General features: G+C 40.9%; 1 protein-coding gene across 2 annotated transcripts in view; it reads left to right on the plus strand.

The window, feature by feature from the left end:
* The first annotated feature begins 5,466 nt into the window (after window positions 1-5,466).
* The window catches only part of TMEM245 (transmembrane protein 245), a 101,640-nt gene continuing 85,831 nt past the window's right edge, over window positions 5,467-21,275 (plus strand). For both annotated transcript variants that reach the window (XM_036737752.1, XM_036737753.1), the window contains exons 1-3: window positions 5,467-6,159; window positions 17,408-17,525; window positions 18,495-18,596. In XM_036737752.1, coding sequence (XP_036593647.1) covers window positions 5,467-6,159; window positions 17,408-17,525; window positions 18,495-18,596 — 913 coding nt within the window. The remainder of the gene's footprint in view (window positions 6,160-17,407; window positions 17,526-18,494; window positions 18,597-21,275) is intronic.

Consider the following 21,275-nt stretch of genomic DNA (forward strand, 5'->3'; position numbering starts at 1 on the left):
TGTCTACATATCTTTTCCTTCATTTTCCTTTTTCTAATTTTTTAAAATTAAATTTTATTTTATTTTCTATTCTGCATTCTCTCCCTCCCACCAGGCCTACCCAAATGAAGAAAGCAAGAAAAATAAAGCGCATTATAAACATGTACAGTTAAGCAAAAATATTCTTGTCTTCACATTTTTTCAACCCCTTAGACTCAAGTTCTTGAGAGTAAATGCTGTCATAGTATCTTGTATATTTAACATACACAATGGTTCCTTGCACATAGGAAGCACTTAACAAATGTTTGTTGAAATTAAATGAATGTCCTCTTCTTTCTCACTTTTCTGGATCTGTCCCACTGATAGGGTGTAGTAGCAATTTAAATTTGAAGATCTTTGCCACCCATTAGTGGGCCATGTAGCCTGCTTGCGTCACAGGAAGCCTAAGTCACGTGTGGTGGGAGGAGTTTCCTGACAGGAAAAGGAAGTTATGTCACAGGAAATGCAGAGAGAGAGAGAGAGAGAGAGAGAGAGCAAGCAGTCATGGCTGCTAATGGCCGCCATGGTGGTAGTTAGAACTGAACAGGCTCAATTACCTGTACTATGAGCTTGTGTTTGGAGAAGACCCCAGCAGGGAATGGAGAGGTTTTGGGATGGCAAGGTTCCACGTTATATTGTGTATTGAATGTTTTACTGCTCTGATAGACTGGATAAATGGCTTATGGGATATGTTCTCTGGTGTCTGAATAAATGGTTTACTTGTTCTACCTTCTACATGGAGAGTCTGGCATACTTTGCGATACAGAACTACATAGGCATTTCGACAATTATCATCTACATTGTTATTATGGCCTTACTGATACAGAGGGCTCTCCTATTTCTCATGATGTCTCCCTATCCTCCATTAAAGTCCTACTCCAATATCTCACAGTGGTGTGGAGGTGACGTTGGGTTCTTGAAAACTTTATCAGGCAAGTATGATTTTTGCTTAAGTTCTACCAAGCAAGAAAAATTTTTAGTACAGTTAGATTGAAAGACTGTCTCTGGTTTGAGAATCAGCCTAGCTAAGTCTAGAGCTCAGCAGAGCTGCAGGGAATCGAGACCTTGGCCACAGCAGCTCTCCAAATCTACTTACTTCGCTGCAGGGATGTTTAGCTTTGGATTGGTGAAGGGGATGTCTGATCTTTTAGGGGACTTTTAGAGACCTTTAGAGTTTCTCTAAGGAAGTAGTCTCTAAACTTTTTCTGATCCTGACCGATATGCTGGGGGTGGGAGGGGAAGTAATTTTCACAGTGGCACCTGCACTGTCATGGCTGTGTGTGCCTGAATTGGGTTAGGTTAGAAATATCCCAATTGACCAACCATTGGCACAGAAAATAAAAAGTTGGGAGCTTGCTCTGTGATGTGCTTACTGTAATGAGTGAAGGATAAGTGTGTTGGAAGACTCGTATGCACTCGAGTTAAGTGAACTGAATCAGGAAACCAGTTTATACAACCACAGTGGACACACAGGATAGCTTTAAAGGTTTTGTTTAATTATGTGTGTGTGTGTGTGTGTGTGTGTGTGTGTGTGTGTATAAAAGCAAATGATTCACAGTTCCAAATAGAGGGAAAAGGAAGGGAACAAGCATTTATTAAGTACCTACTATGTACCAGGCATTGTGTCAATTAAGTGGTCTACTTAAATATCATTTCATTCATTCAGTCCTCTTTTTCTATTCTACTATATATGGAAGTGCCCCTTTTTATTCACCATTTAAATTTTATTAACTAATTTTAATTTTTTCAAGTTGATATGGTTGTGTTGGAGGCAAATCTCATGATTGGCTCTCATAGAGTAGCCTCTGATTCGTCTTCCCCCACTGGTTGATCATATGAGTCATGAAGACATTGATGGGGCAACTAGGTGGTACAACAGAGAGAGGACTGGACCTGGAGTCAGGAGGACCTGAATTAAAGTCAGATAGTCACTAGCTGTGTGGTCCCGGGCGTATCATTTGAGCTCTGTCTGCCTCTATCTTCTCAGCTGTCAAATGGGGATAGTGGTAGTGTCCACCTCCCAGGATTCTCGGGAAGGCAAAGTGAGACGGTATTTGTAAAGCACTTTGAGGAACATAAAATGCCATGTAAATGGTAGCTATGATGATGGTGATGATGTCACTGCACAGGTGCTCAGGATGCTGCACCAATCTACCCATATGCAGTCCGCTGTATTAAGGGTACTGATATAATATCTTTTTATGCCAAGGATAAAAAAAATGTTACTCTGCTTCCCTTGCACCATGGTTGGAAATGAGTCAGGTACGGATGTTCTACAAGTCTCTAGTCCATCTGGACAAGAAAAAAACTTCATAGTTTAGACGCTCATTATCTTGGGCTTAACACTTTCCTCCACAAAAGTCCTACTAGGAATGTGTTGGTGATCCTGGGTTCTCCTGCCAATGAAGCACGAGCTTTGAAATGCCCCACCAAATGGATAAAGCTACAAATGTGGTAATAGCTATGGCTCATTAAGTGTGGGGTGGCTCACTGCCAACAAGACGGCCATTAGGTGAATGTTTATTTGGCCAAAGGTGACCCATGAAACAAATGGCATTTAATTCAAACTGGAAAACAACATATAAAGTGCCTGCCCCAAAACATCTGGATTATATCATTAGAAAACATCAGCGTTGAGATTCAAACCCAGGTCTCGAGTCCGAGACCAGAACTTTTCCCACTACACCAAATTGCCTCTGCTTTTCTTTCAATTTCAACTTGGAGTTTGGAAGACCTGAATTGGAATCCCAACTCTAACACTTACTAGCTATGTGATCCTGGGCAAGCCACTTAACATTCTCTCAGCCTGAGTTTTTTTTATCTGTAAAATGGGAATAATAAATACATCTACTCACAGAGTGGTTGTGAGGATAAAATGAGACAGCCTACACAGAGTCTGAAAACCTTAAAGTGCTATATATAATGTAATACAAGGAAAATTAGGAACCCCTGAGAAACCCCTAGCTACTGACAAGCACCCCCAGAAGAATGGACTCAGATATCTTTGGCATTTAGCAAACCCCCTGGGACTCCATGACTCCACCAAGGAATGTCAATAGATAGGACCATCCCACTGAAGGATAACCTGGCAGACCCTTTCTAGCAGCTATCCCTGGGGCTCCGTGACTCCACCAAGGAATGTAAATGAGATTATCCCACTAGTACGATAACCTGACTGAATCTTTGGATCAGCCAGGACCTTTGTTCCTGTTCCTGCTCCCCCTCTCCTCCCCCCACCCTGTAACCCCATATCCTATATAAGCCAAGCCATCACCCCAACACATTGCCATTGATTTGTGGTGCCGTACCCCAAGGGCCGCCGGCTAATAAATTCTCCACTTAAAACTTACACTCTGTGGTGTGTCTTGCTCGCTTCTGGTACAACAATAAGACATATACACACACATATATAGAGAGAGAGAGAGAAAGAGAGAGAGAGTGCAACCATTTATTAAGTACCTACTATGCGCAAGGTACAATGATACAAAGAACAAAGGAGTTCCCATCCTCAAGGAGCTTACATTTTATTGGGAGTAAAAATAGCATGTGAACTATTCGACATGCATATGCCAGACACTGTGCTAAGCCTAGGTACACAGAGAGGTGGATGCAAAATATACTGTTGACCTAAAAGTTTGGTTAAAAGAGGCAAACAGGCTAGGTGATATATATTTATATTATTTATTCCCTTAAAGCTAGTGTAATACATACATATATGGAGCCAGTTAAAATCTGACTGTCTGAACAAAAGAATGAGAAGGCTTAAATACATTTTAGAGCCATCCCAATTCAGGGTGCCCGTGGCACCCAAAATTTATGATCTTTATATATGTTTAAATGGAATGAGAAAGGAATTTTCTTAATTGAATTGGTGGCAAATACAAGAAAGTTGACAAAGTGTCAATTGAAATTATGATCCAGGCCATTTGTATTTTTTTTTTAGCATTAACATATTATAACATAGTAAATGTCTGTAAAATATTAAGATACAAAAAAAAGGTCCCATTATTCAAGACAGTGTCTCCGTTTAAGGGTCTCATCCTTACTGGTCATAGACTGAAGAAAGAACGCTCTTATAGTTGACATAGGAAGAGGGATTCTCTGAGTTCACTCAGAGACCAATGGTGTTAGGTCCAGGCGCTTCTTCTGGTTGATGAGTTCAGGATTTGGCTCTTATCGAGGTTGTTAAATTGATATTAAATGATTATCAATATACAAATAACTGTGAAGTAGTTTTGGGAAGGTAGAGAGGGTACTAACAACTGGGAAGAACCAGAATGATGGGCATTTGGTCTGAGCCTTGAAGAGAGCTTTTCTACTGATGTACTTGGAACCTTCCAAGGTTCCACTCCGATGATGAGCTTCCTCCCACTTAACTCTTCATAGACCTCCATCTCCTTCACAATACTGCCCACCGCTCCTATCCCAAAGAGGATCTTGTGCGCCTGCTTCCCTGTCCTTTAGGCACAATGAGTGGAACAAACAGTCCTAGGGTTTAGAGAGGCCCTGAACTGCTAGTTTTCCCTCAAAAATGCTGTCGTTATTATATGCAAAATAAATGCAAAGATGCAACAGCCCTTTCCTGGATCCCCATCCCAATAAAAAGGCTGCTTGAATAATATACATATTTATGAAAAGAGAAAGAAAAGAAAGCCACCGGCAGGGCTCGGTTCTCTGGTGTGGGCCCGTGTGAAAACAAGCAGGACCAGGAATGGGCTGCCCACCCAGTGGGTCACTTCTGCGCTTCTCCCAGGAGTGAGCTCTCCCTGGAGGTAGAGAAGGGGGCTTGGCCAGGCAGTCGGGAGGGTGGCGGTCAGGGCTGTTGTGGGCTTGCTGCTGTTGTGCAGAATCAAAAGCTCGTGGGCTTTACAGCCGGCACCTCCTAAGTCATGTTTTCTAAACCTCTCGTTTCCTAAATGAGGACGCTCAAGTCCAGAGGGTGAACCAAGGGGTCGAAGGTCACAAAAGTGGGTGAAGTGGCCAAACTGGAGCCCCCGGCTCCCACACCGGTGCTTTCGGGGGCCTTTGCGGAAGGACCCGCGATTTTAACGTGTGCCTCGCTTTAAGGGTTCGCAGTGTAAATTTCTGTTGCCTCATCTGTGGTTCTGGACCGCTCGGTTTAGAAACTGGGGGAAAGGTCATTTAGTGGGGAACTTCCATCGCCTCTTCCAGACCCCAGGGTGGACCAGAGCTTCCAGAATTTTTTCGCCAGACGACTGCCCGCAGGGAGTTAGCAGACAGCGGGCAGGAGGGTAAGGAGCCCCAAGGGCAAAGGTTCACGGTCCCGGGTGCCTCTCGGGAGGTGTGGCTTCGCTCCCGCCCACTCTGGAATCCGAGCGCCAGGAGAACTACAAGTCCCATGAAGCCCCGCGCCCCCAGTGGTCGGGCCAATACCGTTTCCTGCGCCCTCCCCGGAGCTCCCCCGCCGGCGAGCGAGGCGGCGCCACCATGGCTGACAGCCTAGGCGCTGCGGACGAGGCCACCTCCGGCTCCTCCAGTCCTGCCCAGCCGCCGTCGCCGCCGGGGCAGGATCGCTCGGCCGGGGCGGGGGCGGCGGCGGCTCCGGCCCCCGGGGGCGTGTGCGGACGGGCCGCGGCCCGGGATACGCCGCCGCTGCCGCTGCGGGAGGGTCCCGGCGGGGGCCCCGCACCCGGGGAGGCGGGGGGCGGGGTCCCGCCGGTGGGGCTGGCGCTGCGCTTCGACAAGCCCATCAAGCAGGCCTTCTACAACACGGGCGCCGTGCTGTTCGTGTGCCTGTGCTGCGGCGCCGCCGTGCTCGTGTATTTCATCCTCGAGGCCTTCCTGCGGCCGCTGCTGTGGGCCGTGCTGTGCGGCACCTTCCTGCACCCCTTCAAGAGCTCGCTGACGCGCCTGGGCCGCCGCTGGCTGCGCCGCCTGCACCGAGCGCACACGCCCATCGTGCTGGCCGCGCTGCTGCTGCCGCTCTGCTTCGCCAACTACGGCGTGGAGGCCCTGGGCGAGCAGGTGCTGCGGCGCCGCCGCCTGCTGCTGCTGCTGGGCGCGGGCGCGCCGCTGCTCTACGCCCTCTACCACCTGGGCAGCTACCTGGGCGTGCAGGTGCTGCTGGCCTACGCGTGCGCCCTCATCCGCCAGGGGCTGGACTACTTCAACACCCTGTGGGTGAGTGAGCGCCGGGGGCCCCAGTCCCGTCCCCAGCCCCGCCTCCCCCCGCGCCCCGAGCGAGCCCCCTTCCTGGGGACCCGCGGCCCTGTTGGGGCGCTTCGTCGAGACCTTTTGGACCTGTTTGGCAGCCCCCTGCCCGTCTCCAAAAACATGCTTAAGATGCCAGAGGAAGGCCGATTTACAGTGATAGATAGCACTGAGGGCTGCAGAGCGCCTTGACGCGTGCGAGCTCGTTCGATCATCACAACAACCCCGGAAGGTTATGGTCCTATTAGCCTCTTATCCACATTTTGGAGACTGAGGCAGGCGGGGTCTGACTTGCTAGGGTCCGATGTCGGATTAGAACTCACTTCTTCGGACCGCCTCTTCCGCTTTTGAACAGTTCTAATTCTTGGGAAAGCACCACCCCCCGCCCCAACTTTGAACCTAAATTTGCTTCTTTTGAACTCCCACATGTTGCTCTGCTCGGGGCCGAAAAAACCCTGATTCCTCCTCTGCGTGACAGCCCTTTGGGTGTTTGGGGACGGCTGTCGGAACAATCGCAGTCCAACCTCCCCCGTCTTCATTTGTGAGGTTTGGGGTTTTTTTTTTTACTTTTCTCCTTCTCTTTTTTGGTACCCAAGCGCAAGAATTTAAATGAACCCATTGAATTTCATCTGTTAGGTTCGACCAGGAGCCCTGGTCCTCAAGTGCGGCCCTCTGACCCAATCCAGACCTCTCAGGACAAATCTCCCCAATGAGAGGGTGTGTTCTGTAGAACTTGGACTGTGTCAAAGGACACACGCGTGGGGCTGCAGATTCCCCGCCCCTGCCCAGCCTGTCTAGATGGCTTTTCTGTCCTCCTCAGCCTTTAGCACGGGTAAATCTGAATCATGGATACAAATATTAAATAAGTTAAACTGCCTCAGAGACTTTGGGTGGGCTCCTTAGCCTCCTTGGGCCTCTGTAAAATGAGGGGTTTGGGTTTTGTGGCTCTGAGGCCCTGTGGGGCACGAGATCTTGGATCTGCTGCGAGGATGATCTCGGATCTCGGGGTGAACCTGGCGATCTTGGCCCAGGTTTTCCTCTTCCCATTCGTTTGCCTTGATGGTGATCGTTTTACTTATTCCTCTTCCCCCTAGTCCTTTCATCGAGTATATTCCAGGCACTCAGGGGATACAAAGACAAAACTTAACAGCCTCTTCTTAAAAGGAGTTTCCGTTCTACCGGGAAAGGGTGTTGGGGGTGGAGGTGCCGAGAACAAAGAATTAGTAACTAGGAAGTCCATACAGAGTGCAGTAGTTACCTCTGGGTATAGGAGGCGATACCTGAGCTATACCTTTGAGGCAGTCAGGAATCCCAAGAGGTAGAGATGAGAAAGTTGGGAGAGGGACGTAAGCATTAACATCATTTAAGAATGACTGTTGAATGTATGATGGAGGAGGATTTCCCACGGGTGTCTGACAAAATTCTTTAATCTTGCCTAAATCTCCTTGGAATTTTTTTTAATCACATATTCCGCAGGTCATTTAGACACAGAATGAAATTTATGAATTGAGAACATTCATTAAATAAATTAGTTAATACTTAAGAGTTTGGGCAGCCAGGTGGTGCAATGGATAGAGCACGAGGCCTGAAGTCAGGAAGATCTGAGTTCAAATTTGGCCTCAGATACTTAGTAGCCGTGTGACCCTGGGCAGGTCACTTATCTGCCTCCATTTCTTCATCTGTAAAATGAGCTGGAGAGGAAAACGGCAAACCACTCCAGTGTCTTTGCCAAGAAAACCCCAAATAGGGTCATGAAGAATTGGTTGCAACTGAACAACAAATATAAAAAACCTTAAGAGTTACATTGTGTTTTAAAACTTGCCATGAGTAACTGCCTCCCGGGAGAAGGTTTCAAAATATATCCACTCTTAACATAATCTGAAAGTCAAGCGATTAAAGTTCTTTTTGCAGAGAAATTCTGAAATAAATTGTCAGTACAGAAAACCCTTCATAAACTAGATTTTTTTTGCCTTCTCCCTACTTCTAGGAAACAAAAGCCAATGATGACACTAACCTTTAACAACATCCTAGATTCTTTCCAAATTCCTATACCCTTTCGCATATCCAGTACTAAATTATTAAGTAAATTTGTGCTTCTGAGATGTTGGTGGAGACCTGGAGTTGGAGGGGAGGACTTAATAAACTTGGATTGTAAGGGTCTTTATTTTCTGTGCAATGGTCTGGAACACCACCATATAATATCTAATAAAAGTTCTTAGCATTTGGAATTAGGTATGAGAGAAAATGGGCAGAAAAACAGTTCCTGTGGCAGACTGACCATAGTGTTTGTAAGGAAGATAACTATGTACAATTTATTTAGAAGCCCTGCCTCTGGTCTCAAGAAGTGGTTATCTAGTGAATGATGCCAAACCTAGAAATAACAGAAAAGATAACACAGATGCTTCTATACCATTGTAAAAATAAATCTAATACATGCGTGAATGTTTAGTAGAAGATGAGAGTGTTCATATGAGTAGTATCAGACACTTAGTAGAAAAGACCTACTCAAGAAAGGTTGTGCGAACAAGCCCTTTCCTCCTTGTATATGAATTCTTGAGTGTATTCCTCTTGTTTTAAGTAGCAAACCTATGTATACATCTCTCTTGAAATGAGGTCACTGAATAAGAGTGGATGGGGGTGGGGGGGGATGAACAGATTTCCCAGCTAAACCATCAATGTCAGTATCCCGAAGGGGAGTTAGGTAGAGACCCGGATAGAGGCATTAGTGAGGTGTTCGTAGGAGAAACTAGAAATAAGTCAGTATGCAGATTTTCATCAAAGGTACTCAAGGTCTCAAAAGAACCAAGCTTGAGATACTATTTGTGAGTGAGATGAGAACTAGAAACACTAGGAGATCTGATAGGTCCACTGCTTTGGATGGCCAGGGTAAGCTGAGTGAAACTTGGAGGTAGATGGTGGGTAAATACATTAGAACTAAAGGCAAAGCTAGGTAGCTAAATTTTAATCAAACTTCGAACATCAGGATTTTTTATCTTTCTTGTGCCCTAATCCTGTTGTTCTCTACCACAGAGTCCTTTTTCATTTAGTTTTGATAGTCCACCCTGGAGGTTTTGTCTGTGTACAAGTTCACTTTCTCCCCAGAACTTTTTGATCACTTTTTAAAGACCTCTTACTTTAGAAAAAAATAATTTTAATTTAATTAATTTAATTTTAATTTAATTTTAGCATTCTTTTGTTTTTAAATTTTGAGTTTCAAATTCTCTGCCTCCCTCCCATGCTCGGTGAGAAGACAAGCAATAGGATGTCGATTATATATGTGAAATCATGTAAAACACATTCCCCTTCCGTATTTCCCCCCAAAAAGCAAGAAAAATAAAATAAGAAAATTGTACTTCAGTTTGCGCTCAGAATTCATCGGTTCTCTCTCTGGCGGTCGATGGCGTCTTTTCATCGTGAATGCTTTGAAATTGTCTCGCATCGTTGTATTAATCAGAGCAGCCGAGTTTTTTGCAGTTGCTCATCGTTATAACGTTGCTGTTCCTGTGCACAGTGATATCCCAGTTCTTCTCACTTCACTCTGCATTAGTTCATGTAGTTCTTGCTGGGGTTTTCTGAAACCACCTGCCTTCTCATTTCTTTTTTTTTTTTTCTATTTTATTTTTTTTTTCCTTTATTTATTTTTAGTTTACCACACACGGTTCTACATAGTTTTGAGTTCCAGTTTTTCTCCCCTCCCTCCCCCCTCCCTCCCCAAGACGGCATGAAGTCTCATATAACTGTCCATGTATAACTTCGCATTGAATTAATTTATGCTCTAGTCAAGTCGTGGAGAAGAATTTTGACCAATGGAATGAATCATGAGAAAGAAGAAACAGAACCAAAAAACAAAACAAAACAAAAAAAAACTCCCAAAACCAAAAACAAAAGAAAAGCAGAAAAGGCGAGCATGTAGTGTGCCTCAGTCTGTATTCAAACTTCGCAGTTCTTTCTCTGAATGAAGATAGCATTCTCCATCGTGAGTCCCCTGGAGTTGTCCTTGCCCCTTTAGGTTGCTGAGAGAAGCGCAATATGTCAGGGTTGGTCCTCACGGAATCCACATATCTGTGGCTGTGCACAACGTTCTCCTGGCTCTGCTCCGCTCACTCAGCATTATGTCGTGTAGGTTTTTCCAGGTTGTTATGAAGTCTGCATCATCCCCATTTCTTATGGCACAATAGTATTCCATCACCTTCATATACCACAGCTTGTTCAGCCATTCCCCAATTGATGGGCATCCCTTTGCTTTCCAATTCTTGGCTACCACAAAGAGAGCTGCTATAAATATTCTTGTACATATGGGTAAATATTCTTGTACATATGGGCTTCTCATTTCTTATAACACAATAATACTCCATCACAATCATAGGCCACAACTTGTTCAGCCATCTCCCAGTTGATTGACATCCTCTTGATTTCCAGTTCTTTGCCACCCCACAAAGAGCTGCCACAAACATTTTTGTCCATATAGGTCTTTTTCCTTTTTCTTTGATCTCTTTAGGATACAAACATAGTAGCGGTATTTCTGGGTCAAAGCATATGCACAGTTTTATAGTCCTTTGGATGTGGTTCCAAATTGTTCTCCAGAATGGTTTTGCCATTTCACTGCTCAACTAGCAGTTCGTTAACGTACCTGTTTTTCCCTCATCCCCTCCAGCATTTGCCACATGTGATAGTTGTGAGGTAGTACCTCAGAGTTGTTTTAATTTACCTTTCTCTAAGGAGTAGTGAATTAGAGCATTTTTTCATATGACTGTAGATAGCTTTGATTTCTCCTTCTGAAACTGCCAGTTCATATCCCTTGACCCTTTATCAATTGAGGAATGGCTCTTATTTTTATAAATTTGACTCAGTTCCCTGTATATCTGAGAAATGAGGCATTTATCAGAGAAACTTGCTGCAAATATTTTTGCTATTACTTCCTTTTTAGCATCATGTAGTTTCCCTGATCATCACTTTTAATTAGGTCTATTTTTACTTTTTCTTTGTCTGAGGTCATGATTGCTGTTCTTCCCTTTTTTACTTTAGCTAAAGCATATTAAATTTTGTTCCAGACCTTTATTTTAACTCTGCATGTGTCTGTCTGTTTCAAGTGTGTAAACAACATATTGTTGGATTCTGGTTTCTAATGCATTCTGCTATCTCTTTCTGTTTTATGGATGAACTCATCCCACTCATGTTCACAGTTATGATTACTAATTGCGTATTTCCCTCCATCCTGTTATCTTCTGTTTCTCTCTCTCCCTGTCTCCCTATCTTGTCCATCTTCAAAAATCTATTTTGCTTCTAACCACTGCCTCCCTTAATTTGCCTTCTCTTTTATCATCCCCTGCTTTCTCTCATTCCCTTCCCCTCCTATTTCTCTGTTGGGTAAGTTACATTTCTAAATGCAACTTAGTGTGTAAATAGAGTCTTCTTTCTTTGAACAAATTCCTATGAGAGTATGGTTTGAGCATTGCCCATCCCTTTCCCTTATTTTCTCTTTCTTGTAAAAGCTCTTCTTTGCACATCTCTTTTACATGAGAAAATTTTCCTCATTCTACCTCTTCCTTCCCTCTTCTCCCAGTACATTCTCCTTCATTTTTTTTTGGAGATCATTTTCACAAAATTGACTCATACCCATGCCCTTGGTCAATGTAAACTCCTATTAACTGCCCTAATAATGATAAAGTTCTTAGGAATTACATGTAACATCCCCCCATAAAGGAATGTAAACAATATAACTTTATGAGTCTCTTATCACTACTCTTTCTCCAATGTGTCTTGAAAGATTAATATAAATCTGCCACTTTCTATGATGAGGTGTAGGTCGTTGGAAGTTAGCAGCTGCCAGTTTCTAGGTGACTTATGAAGTAAGAGTTGAGCTGTCAGTTTATGGGATTCTCAGGATACTCCTTTATTCCTGGGGCTATACCAGTGGTCTCCAAAATGGGGTCCTTTGCATAACCCCAAGTGTTGTGTATGATCAGCCAATTGGAATGTGGGAAGACTCTGCTCTCTGCACGATGGCTAGTTGTGAGCCCATCACCAACACAGCTTCATCCCTGCTTTAGTCCATTACTGTCTAAATACTTCTGCCACTCAGCCTCTTCACGCCACTGGCCCCCCATGGCTGTACCCAATGCTAGGTCCTCAGCATAATTATAGCTAAACTCAGTTCAGGTACTCACAGTAGTATGTATGTAAAACTGCTCATCATATGGCCCCCAGCTTCCTTGCACTCTACCATTTTGGTTACTTGAGGCAGGCATCCCTTGGTGAGTAGGCTGGCATTCCAAGGCTGTGGGTAGTAAGGTCCTCCCCTCCCCCTTTCGTTTTAGTTGAGACAGTGAGTCATAGAACAAGCAGGCTTGGGAGGACAGTGATTTACAGTGATCACAGATCTCATTAAATTATCTTTACCCCCAAAACTACTCTTGTGTAGAATGCCCTTGTTACTGTGGAGAGCACTGTTATCCCTCCAGTCATCCAGGTTCTTTACCTGGATGTCATCCTCAGCTCACTCCCTGTAACAATGTGGCTTGCCACTAGTGACTGTGTAAGGCTAGTAACAACAGCACGCAGAAGGGCTGCCAGCACAGGTTCTTTGATCTGCTTTACTAAGGAAAGTAACTTTAAGAGGTTAACGATCTCACTTTAATTAGACATACACATATATAACTCATTTAGTTCAGAAGGAAAAGTCAGCACCCTGAACTTCAGAGCAAATACAAATAGAAATTACAAACATCAACAGACAGACCTTGTCTGATTAAAATCACAATCCATAGTTACCCGGGAAGCATCAACATCTGGGTTTACAAGCCGGAGATCTCTTATCAATGGCTGCCCCCAGTCTCTTCAAGTCACAAAAAACTCTTCTAGTGAGTGACAGCCCCCAAGGAAAAATACCAACCTCTGAGTTTATATACCCTGTTCAGGGTCAGAGGACCTCACAACATGTGACTCAAACCCATGTGACCTAAAAGCTTCTGGTGTCACAAATGTGACTCAAACCCATATAAACTAGGTTTTCCCTTGAGGTAAGCAGGTCATCAAAGACTCCTGATTTAATCAAAGAAACAAAGGCCGGACTCATCAAGGGCACTTGATTACCTCCCTGCTCCAAAAGAGAAAACAGTAAAAAAGTCCCACCTTAATGACAGATACACTCCCTCACCCCACACATACAGTCAGTTAGCAGATTTGGTCATTTTTACCTCCTCAGTGTCTCTCACATCTGTCCCCTTCTCCTCTCTCTAGCACCTCTCATCTGGACTATCTCAGTAGCTTCCTCATTGCCTCCAGTCTCTCTTTTCTTCCATCCATTTTCTTCACAGCTTCCAAAATGAATTTCCTGAAGCATGGGTCTGACCATATCACTCCCCAATAGTTCTCCATTGACTCGAGGATCAAATATTTATCTTTAGTTCACCTTTATTAAATTTCTATTTTGTGTAAGTTTTCTAGTGTGCATAATCAGCACAATAGAACATGTATCTAATTTATTAAAAGTATACATATATTCAAATATGTGCTTAAAGTTTTATCAAGAGGCATGCAGTTAAAAAGTTTGGAGGCAGCTACTGGTGTATGGCAGCCCATTTCTCTAATCTGTTCCATTCTTGAGTAAAGGGGACTTCCAGATCTCTTTCTCCCATACACTTCTCCACTTCTTGCAATCTGGCTGCCATAGGGAGAATGACTTCCTTATTGCTGGTTTTAAATCTCCTCCTCTTTGATCTTTCTACTTTGTGCTCCTTTGGACCGGATGTGTCAAACACTCAGCCCAGACCCACACTCTTGAATATGGCAGGAACCAAATTAAAATGTAATTGGAAAATATTTAACAAAATAATACAAATACAGTAGGGTAGATAATGTTAATTTGTGGTTTTCCAAGTCCAGCTGCATATGCAGCCTCAAGTGTCCTATGTAGGCTTAGTGGTCCCTGTTTCTGTTTGAATTTGACACCACTGCTATTCTTTCTTTCTTGGTTCCTATGATGTTGCCCTCTTACAGTTCTTTTTCTAGCTGTATGATTTTTCCTTTTGTCTCCTTTGCTGGCTCCTTTATCTCTGTTGGCCCCCGGAGTACAGAAAGCCCCAGGGATTTTTGTCTTTGTCCTTCTCTTTCTGTTTATTCTCCCTGAGCAATCTCATCTATTCCTTGGGCTTCAGTTGTCACTTGTACATGATAAAGAGTAGAGGGTTTCTCTTTTTATTTCATCTTGAATAAACAATATTGCAGTAGTTAATTGAGGTAACTAGAGAACTATAATGATATGTCATAATAATAATGATAGCTAGCATTTATGTCTTACACATATTTTCTCATTTGATCTTTGCAACAATCCAGGGAGGTAGGTGCTGTTATCTGCATTTTGAGGAAACTGAGGTAAACAAGTGATTTGCCCAAGGTAACACAGCTTATAAGTGTCTGAGGCTGAATTTGAAATCAGATCTTCCTGTTGTTCTCTTCCCTGTTGTCTCCACTGTGTCTCCTAGGCTGCCTTAGGTGACAAAGACTAAGGCTTACTAGTTAGGACAGGATCTAAATAAATAATACGTCAAGAATGTTCTCTCACTGGATGTCAATCAGGGAAGGCCCTAGAACATACAAATCATGTAAGGATTCTCGCAGTGCTTGTAAAATCACTTGTAGAAGTCTATACAATTTCAGCAATGTTCCCAGATCTACAAAACCTTATCTTCTTTGACAACTGAGCTCCAAGCCCAATGGACTTAATAATCCAAATTTTCAAATAGGCAAATTGTTTGTAACAAAGGTTTGGGCTTGTCTTTATGTGACTTTAACTGAATCCAGTTAATTCAGTTCAGTGAACCTTAAGGATATGAACAAATCTTGCTAAGAATTGGGACTTTTTTGACCTTTGGGGGTGGCGATTTTTAATCAAACTAAGAGATAGGGCTGCTAGTTTTCTCCATAGGAACAGAATTGTTAAATCCACCTGGTTTCAATCTAGTGGCATATAGTTAAAGGAGACCTTTCCCAGGAAAACAACTTGTAATTTTATAATTGTTCCCCACCCTACCCCCTTCACAACAGCACCATTTGGTAAGTAATTCAAGCAGTATCTCTATTTTATAAATGAGGAAACTGAGATAAAAGATTAGGTGACTTTCTCAAGGTGACACAGAGCTGGTATCAGATTGAGAATTCCAATGTAGGTCTTCTTACTCTAGATCACTTCTTTCTGTTTTCATCTTACTTTCAACCTGGTCTATAACATCTTTCTAAAGCAGTGGTTCTCAAAGTGTAGTCTGTAAACTCGTGGGAGTCCCCAGGATCCTTTCAGGGGATCTTCGGGATCAAAACTATTTTCTTAATAATACTAAACATTATTTGCCTATTAAAAATATTCCTTCCTTGTCCACCTTCTTACCTATGAGGCCAGATTATTTTTCGTATGCTTCAATCATACCAACATATTGCAACAGATTGCAGTAGCATATACATGAATCCAGGTGTCTTCTAGTTAGCCAGACATTAAAGAGATCTGCAAAAATATATAAACCAATGCTGTTCTCACTAAATTTTTTTTATTTTTGAAAATGTAATTTTTTATAAACATGTATTTGTGTTAACCTGTAATGAGTTTATTATTGTTACTTTAATGGAATAGATAATTTAATATTTTATCAGTTTTAATTTCTAATATTGATAAATATCGATAGCTATAACTCACATAAACACAAGCTGTTTGGGGTTGTCAGTAATTTTTAAGTGTAGATGGGTCCTGAGACCAAAAGTTTGAGGACTGCGAGTCTAACAGATGGATGAGTAATTATTACACCGGACAGCACAGAAAGCCTCTTGTTAATTACATCCATAAAAATAGGTGAAATGTATTGTTTTGTCCTGATTTAAAATGTGGTTTCATATTCTGTCTATCACCCACTATTTTCACAGGAATCATAGTTTTTCTACTGCAATTGTGATCGTTTAACTCAACTTAGCTTTTTGTGATTTTTTTTGGTTGAATTTTCCTAATGGACCATCAATCCATAGCTTCCAACAGTAGTGAGCCAGAACATTATAGCCATACCAGACCCTCTAAAGGTACCCTTGATGCTATTTTCATTCACTCCCACGTTGTCTGGCACATTGCCTCTACACACAAAAATCCTTCCCCTACCCCCCTCTCTTGCCTTCCATCTCTCCCTGCCTACTGATTCATTTCCTGCTATCTATGAATAAGCCCAGGTCTCCCCCATCCTGAAAAGATCATCACTTAACCCTACTATTCCTGCAAATTAGTGGCCTGTACTTTATCTCCTTTTCATAACCAAATTTATAGAAAAAAAATCTACCCTTATTACTTCCACTTCTTTACTTTCGCTAAGTTATCATTGTTTTGCAATGTGACTTCTGACTTCAAGTCACTGAAGTGAAACTGTGCCTTCCAAAATTATCAGTTAACTCTTACTTGTGAAAATCCAGTGGGCTCTTCTCAGTCATCATCCTTTTTTGACTTCTCTGCAATATATTAGATACTGCTGACCCTTCTCTCCTCTGAGTTACTGTGTGACTATTACTGCTTATCTTGACACTCTTCAACCACCTTTGCTTTATCATCATCCATATCCTGCCTGCTTGCTCTGGGTTTACCCCAAGGTTCTGATACGTGCCTTCTCCTTTTTTGTAATAATTAATTTTATTTTATAGTGCTTTCAGATTTGCAGTACACTTTACATGCATTCTCATTTTGTGTTTTAATAAGATCTTCTAAATTTCATGAACACTGTTTCCCTGGATAGAGTGGTTTTCTTGATTGACAAATCTGTAGAGAAACCTAGGAAGCCCATATTAGGCTTCTTATGTAGAACATGTCCTGTGAAAGATAGTGTTTCTAATAATACCCAATTAGAACTTAGGATTGCTACTTGTGAATCATCTTCTAATATTAACAGATTTTAAACTAAAACTAAGGTAAGAAAAACCCTAAGGGTTTTTTACACCCCAGAATTTACATTTTTAAACATCTGATAATTTTCAACCAAAAGGGTGACTTTTTTCTTTTTTTTTAAATGAGATGTAAGAACCTTTCTTAAAACTACTTTCTTCATCTTAACGACCTAATATGTATAGTAGAGACCTACTACAATAGCAGTTTTAAAATACAAATATTTGAAAGTTTTGTATAATGTAGGTATGTTTGTGTTTATTTACATATCCGTGTGTTTTCAACCTTGTATTTTCTGTTCATTTATCCCTAAAGATCTGGACCTTGGTAGTTGGCTATGTGTTGGCTGTTTTATTCAAGTGGAATCCAAGTACTGAACGCTACTTGAGAGCAGTTTCAATTCCTGTCTGGATTATATTACTTTTCCATTTAGGTGGGTCATTTGTTTTTGATACCAAGAGGTATGCCATGTAAATTTAAAGCAAATATTTCTAGATTTATTAAAACTCCTATTAGATTTTTAGAGAACTTAACTTCTAAATGCTACATTTTCAGTTTTTCATCTTTTAATTTTGTTAGATGTTTGTTTTTAGAATCTTGTTTTTTACAATTGAAAAACAAAGTCAGCATTTAAAATATTTTTTAGAAAAATATATTGCTTTACTATTTCATTTCTCTGTTTTTCTGTAAGACACCTTTGGTCAGGGATTTTTAATAGTACTCAAGACTACCTGTAAGTTCCTTTTCTGCTCTCAACCCATGATCCTCAAAATATGACTTCCATGTTCTTGCTTGTTTCTTGGAGAATTTATTCCAGTAGCCCTTTGGTTTTTTTATTTGACCATGTTGAATTTGGGAGATTGAGGAGGAGAAACAGAGATCTGGACCCTGGCAACCCCTAAGTATCTAAACCCTGTACATTAAAGAGAGTAATGTTCTAGTTTGTTATCTATGCCCTCACCCTTTTCTGGGAATTCAGAGTATTATGGGCTCATCCGAAGTCCTAGGAGATCCAAGCAGCTCCATATTTGAAGAGACAAATAGAAGCTTTGACTCAGATGGTTAGCATTTTGGCGCTGATATAGAATGGCTTTTTATCACTGAGGGATTAAAATGTACTAGGGTGTAGTCTCTTCTGAGTTTGCTCAGTCAGACTCTCGTAGAGTCAGCATCAGCTCCTTGGGAAAGCTCTGGATTGGATATGCATTTCCAGAGCTGGGTCAGAGTATTTCACACAGAAGCACACTCTTTACCTTTTTTCCTTCCAAAACCTAGTCTATGGTGTAGAATTTTAAATGTTTTAATTATATACACACGCAGCACACACATATAGTAACTGTCCTTTCAGGTCACTATGTTGATTGTTTTAGAGGGCTTAGACTTGTTTACCATTTATTTTCAGCATCTCTGGCTGGCTCCTGGAGGATTCCAGTATTCCTGGTCATAGTTTTTCTCATGTCTGTGGGTACTCTTTATGAAAAGCAGAATGAAAAAGTCTCCTCTGGTAAGAACTTTTATTTTATTAATAGTAGTATTCCAAGAAGTATGCTGGAGATTAAATGCCGAACAAATTGTAGTAAAATAAAAAAAAAAAACTTGCCACATTTTCTGTTCAAAAATATATTTTTAAAAGTTTTATATTGGTAATGATACAAGTTCCTTGAGAAATTAGGTTTAAAGAATTATCTTTCTAAAGTATTCTATCTGTGTTCATAAAAGTTGTGCTTGCTAGGGAGGGCAACCATTTGTGAGGTGTCAGAAATACGCTTACTTTGGAGCTTAGACGTATGGCAAAAAGCCATTTGGAATGCAGCTAACTATGGTTTTAAAATATATTGCTATCTTTGATGTTTACATCACTTTTATGTGGGAGTATATTCCCTTCCCCCAAGGACAACCATCCCATGCAGCCGATGGAAAAAGGGGAAAAGCCTTTCATGAAAACCAACCAACAGATCAACCAAGTCTGACCCTGACCATCTCCCCATTCAGTGAGGAAGGGAAAGAGAGGCCATAGAATCATAGAGCTATAATGAGAAGGGACCTTGGAAGTCATCACTGGGGCTAAGCTTGATCATTATGATTATACAGTATTCAGTTTCAAGGGCATTGTTTTTCTTGTTCTCCTTACTTTACCTTGCATCAAGTAATTTAAATCTTTCTCTGCTTCTCTGTAGTCTTCATATTTATTATTTTTTTATGGAATAGCCATATTCCGTTACATTCATGAACTATGAATTTGTTTAGCCACGCCTGAGTTAACACATATCTATTTTATTTCCAATTCCTTAATATTACAAAAAGTACTGCCATAAATATTTTCATATATAGGGTACCTTTCTTTATATCTTTGATCAGAAATAAACTTTTAAAATGCTTAACTAATGAATAGTTGTCATAAAATCCATATGCTTTATTTACCCTATGTCCTGACCTAAATAATTATATAGAAAAAAAAATTATAGAATATAAGATACAATTCAAAAAAGGCCTACTGTGAGCAAGGGATTGGGCTAGATAGTCAAATTGAAGCAGCAAATTTTTTTTTTGTTGCAAATTTATTTAATTATTTTAAACTTAGATGCAAAACGAGAAAAGAAAACTATTGTCATATACACAGCAGAATATAAGAGAGGATTCTCTAAAAATAATAAATTTCGATTTCAAGAAAACCTATATGATAAATACTGTACATTGTTTTCAAAGCTGCCCAGCTTTTCTTTGCTTCCTTGTAGGTTTTCTTTTGTTTTCTGCTGTATACTTTTTACTTTTTTCCTCTTTCCCTCCTCCACCCTAAGGAAGGCTACAGTGAAGCATGGCTATATATATGTATACACAGATATCTATAAACATACACATATATACACACATACACTAATATACATATGTGAGACCATACTATGCTTATTTCTACTTGTCATCTGTTTCTCTGAAGGTGGATAGTATCTTCCTTCATCAGTCCAAGGCTTTCCATGTTTTTCTAAATCAACCAGCTGCTCATTTCCTGCACCACAGCAATATTCCAAACCAGTACCATTCCTATTTGAGAGAGTGTATATGAAAGTTTTTTCTGCAATTTTCTGCGTTCCTTCTATTCTTGGCTACATAGGTTTTATTTAGACAAGAAAATTTTAACTTAGAATAATCAAAATTATCCATTTTATACTTCAACAGTGCTCTTACCTTCTAATATAGTTTAAGATCTGATACTGCTGAATCTATTTCCTTTACATCTTTTTTCTCTGGTTTCTTTGAAGTTCTTGACCTTTTCTTCTTCCAAAGAACTTTGTTATTATTTTTTCTAACTCAGTAAGATAATTTTTTAGTAATTTGATTGGGATGACATTGAATAAATAGATTAGTTAGGTAAAATTGTTATTTTTTAAATTATATTGACTTTACCTACCCATGAACAATAAATGTCACTACATTTATTTAGATCTGACTTTATTAGTATGAAGTGTTTTATGTTTATATTCATATAATACCTGGGTCTGTTTTGGCAGATATATGCTCATATTGTCTAGTTATTTTCAATGGTCTAAAACAATATTGAATAATATTGCTGGCCCATAATATAGTTTCTTTTATTTTTTATTAAATCTCTTTTAACTTTAACTTTGTCTGATATCATGATTACTATGCCTCCTTTTTTTACCCAATAAGTTCTGCTCTTGTCCTTTATTTTATCTTTGAATGTATCTCATTTTTATAGTGTTTCCTGAAAGCAACATATTGTTGAATTCAAATTTTTAATCTGCTGTTACCATTTTATGGGTAAATTCAGCCCATTCACATTTTAAGTTACAATTACTTATTCTGTGTTTTCCTCCTTCCTATTTTTCCTTACTATCCTTCTCACTCTATTTGTCCTGTTGCTCCTCACTCCTCTGATTTACTTCTACCTGCTACCTTGCACTCCTACTTCTTTACCTACCCGCCCCTCCAAAATTCCCTTCCTTCTCCTCTCCCTCCATCTCTCCTTGCCATCTTATTTCTTTCTGAATTTAGAAGACTTTTATACCATTCCGTGTGTGTGTGTGTGTGTGTGTGTGTGTATGTTTGATTAAAGCAAATTGTTGATCCCTTTAAAGTTGCTTTCCTTTAGAAAAGCAGATCAAAGAACCTGTGCTAGCAGCCCTCCTGTGTGCTGGTGTTATTGGTCTTACATGACCACAGCGGC

This window comes from Trichosurus vulpecula, chromosome 9 (genome assembly GCF_011100635.1).
Source record: "Trichosurus vulpecula isolate mTriVul1 chromosome 9, mTriVul1.pri, whole genome shotgun sequence".
Classification (NCBI taxonomy): Eukaryota; Metazoa; Chordata; class Mammalia; order Diprotodontia; family Phalangeridae; genus Trichosurus; species Trichosurus vulpecula.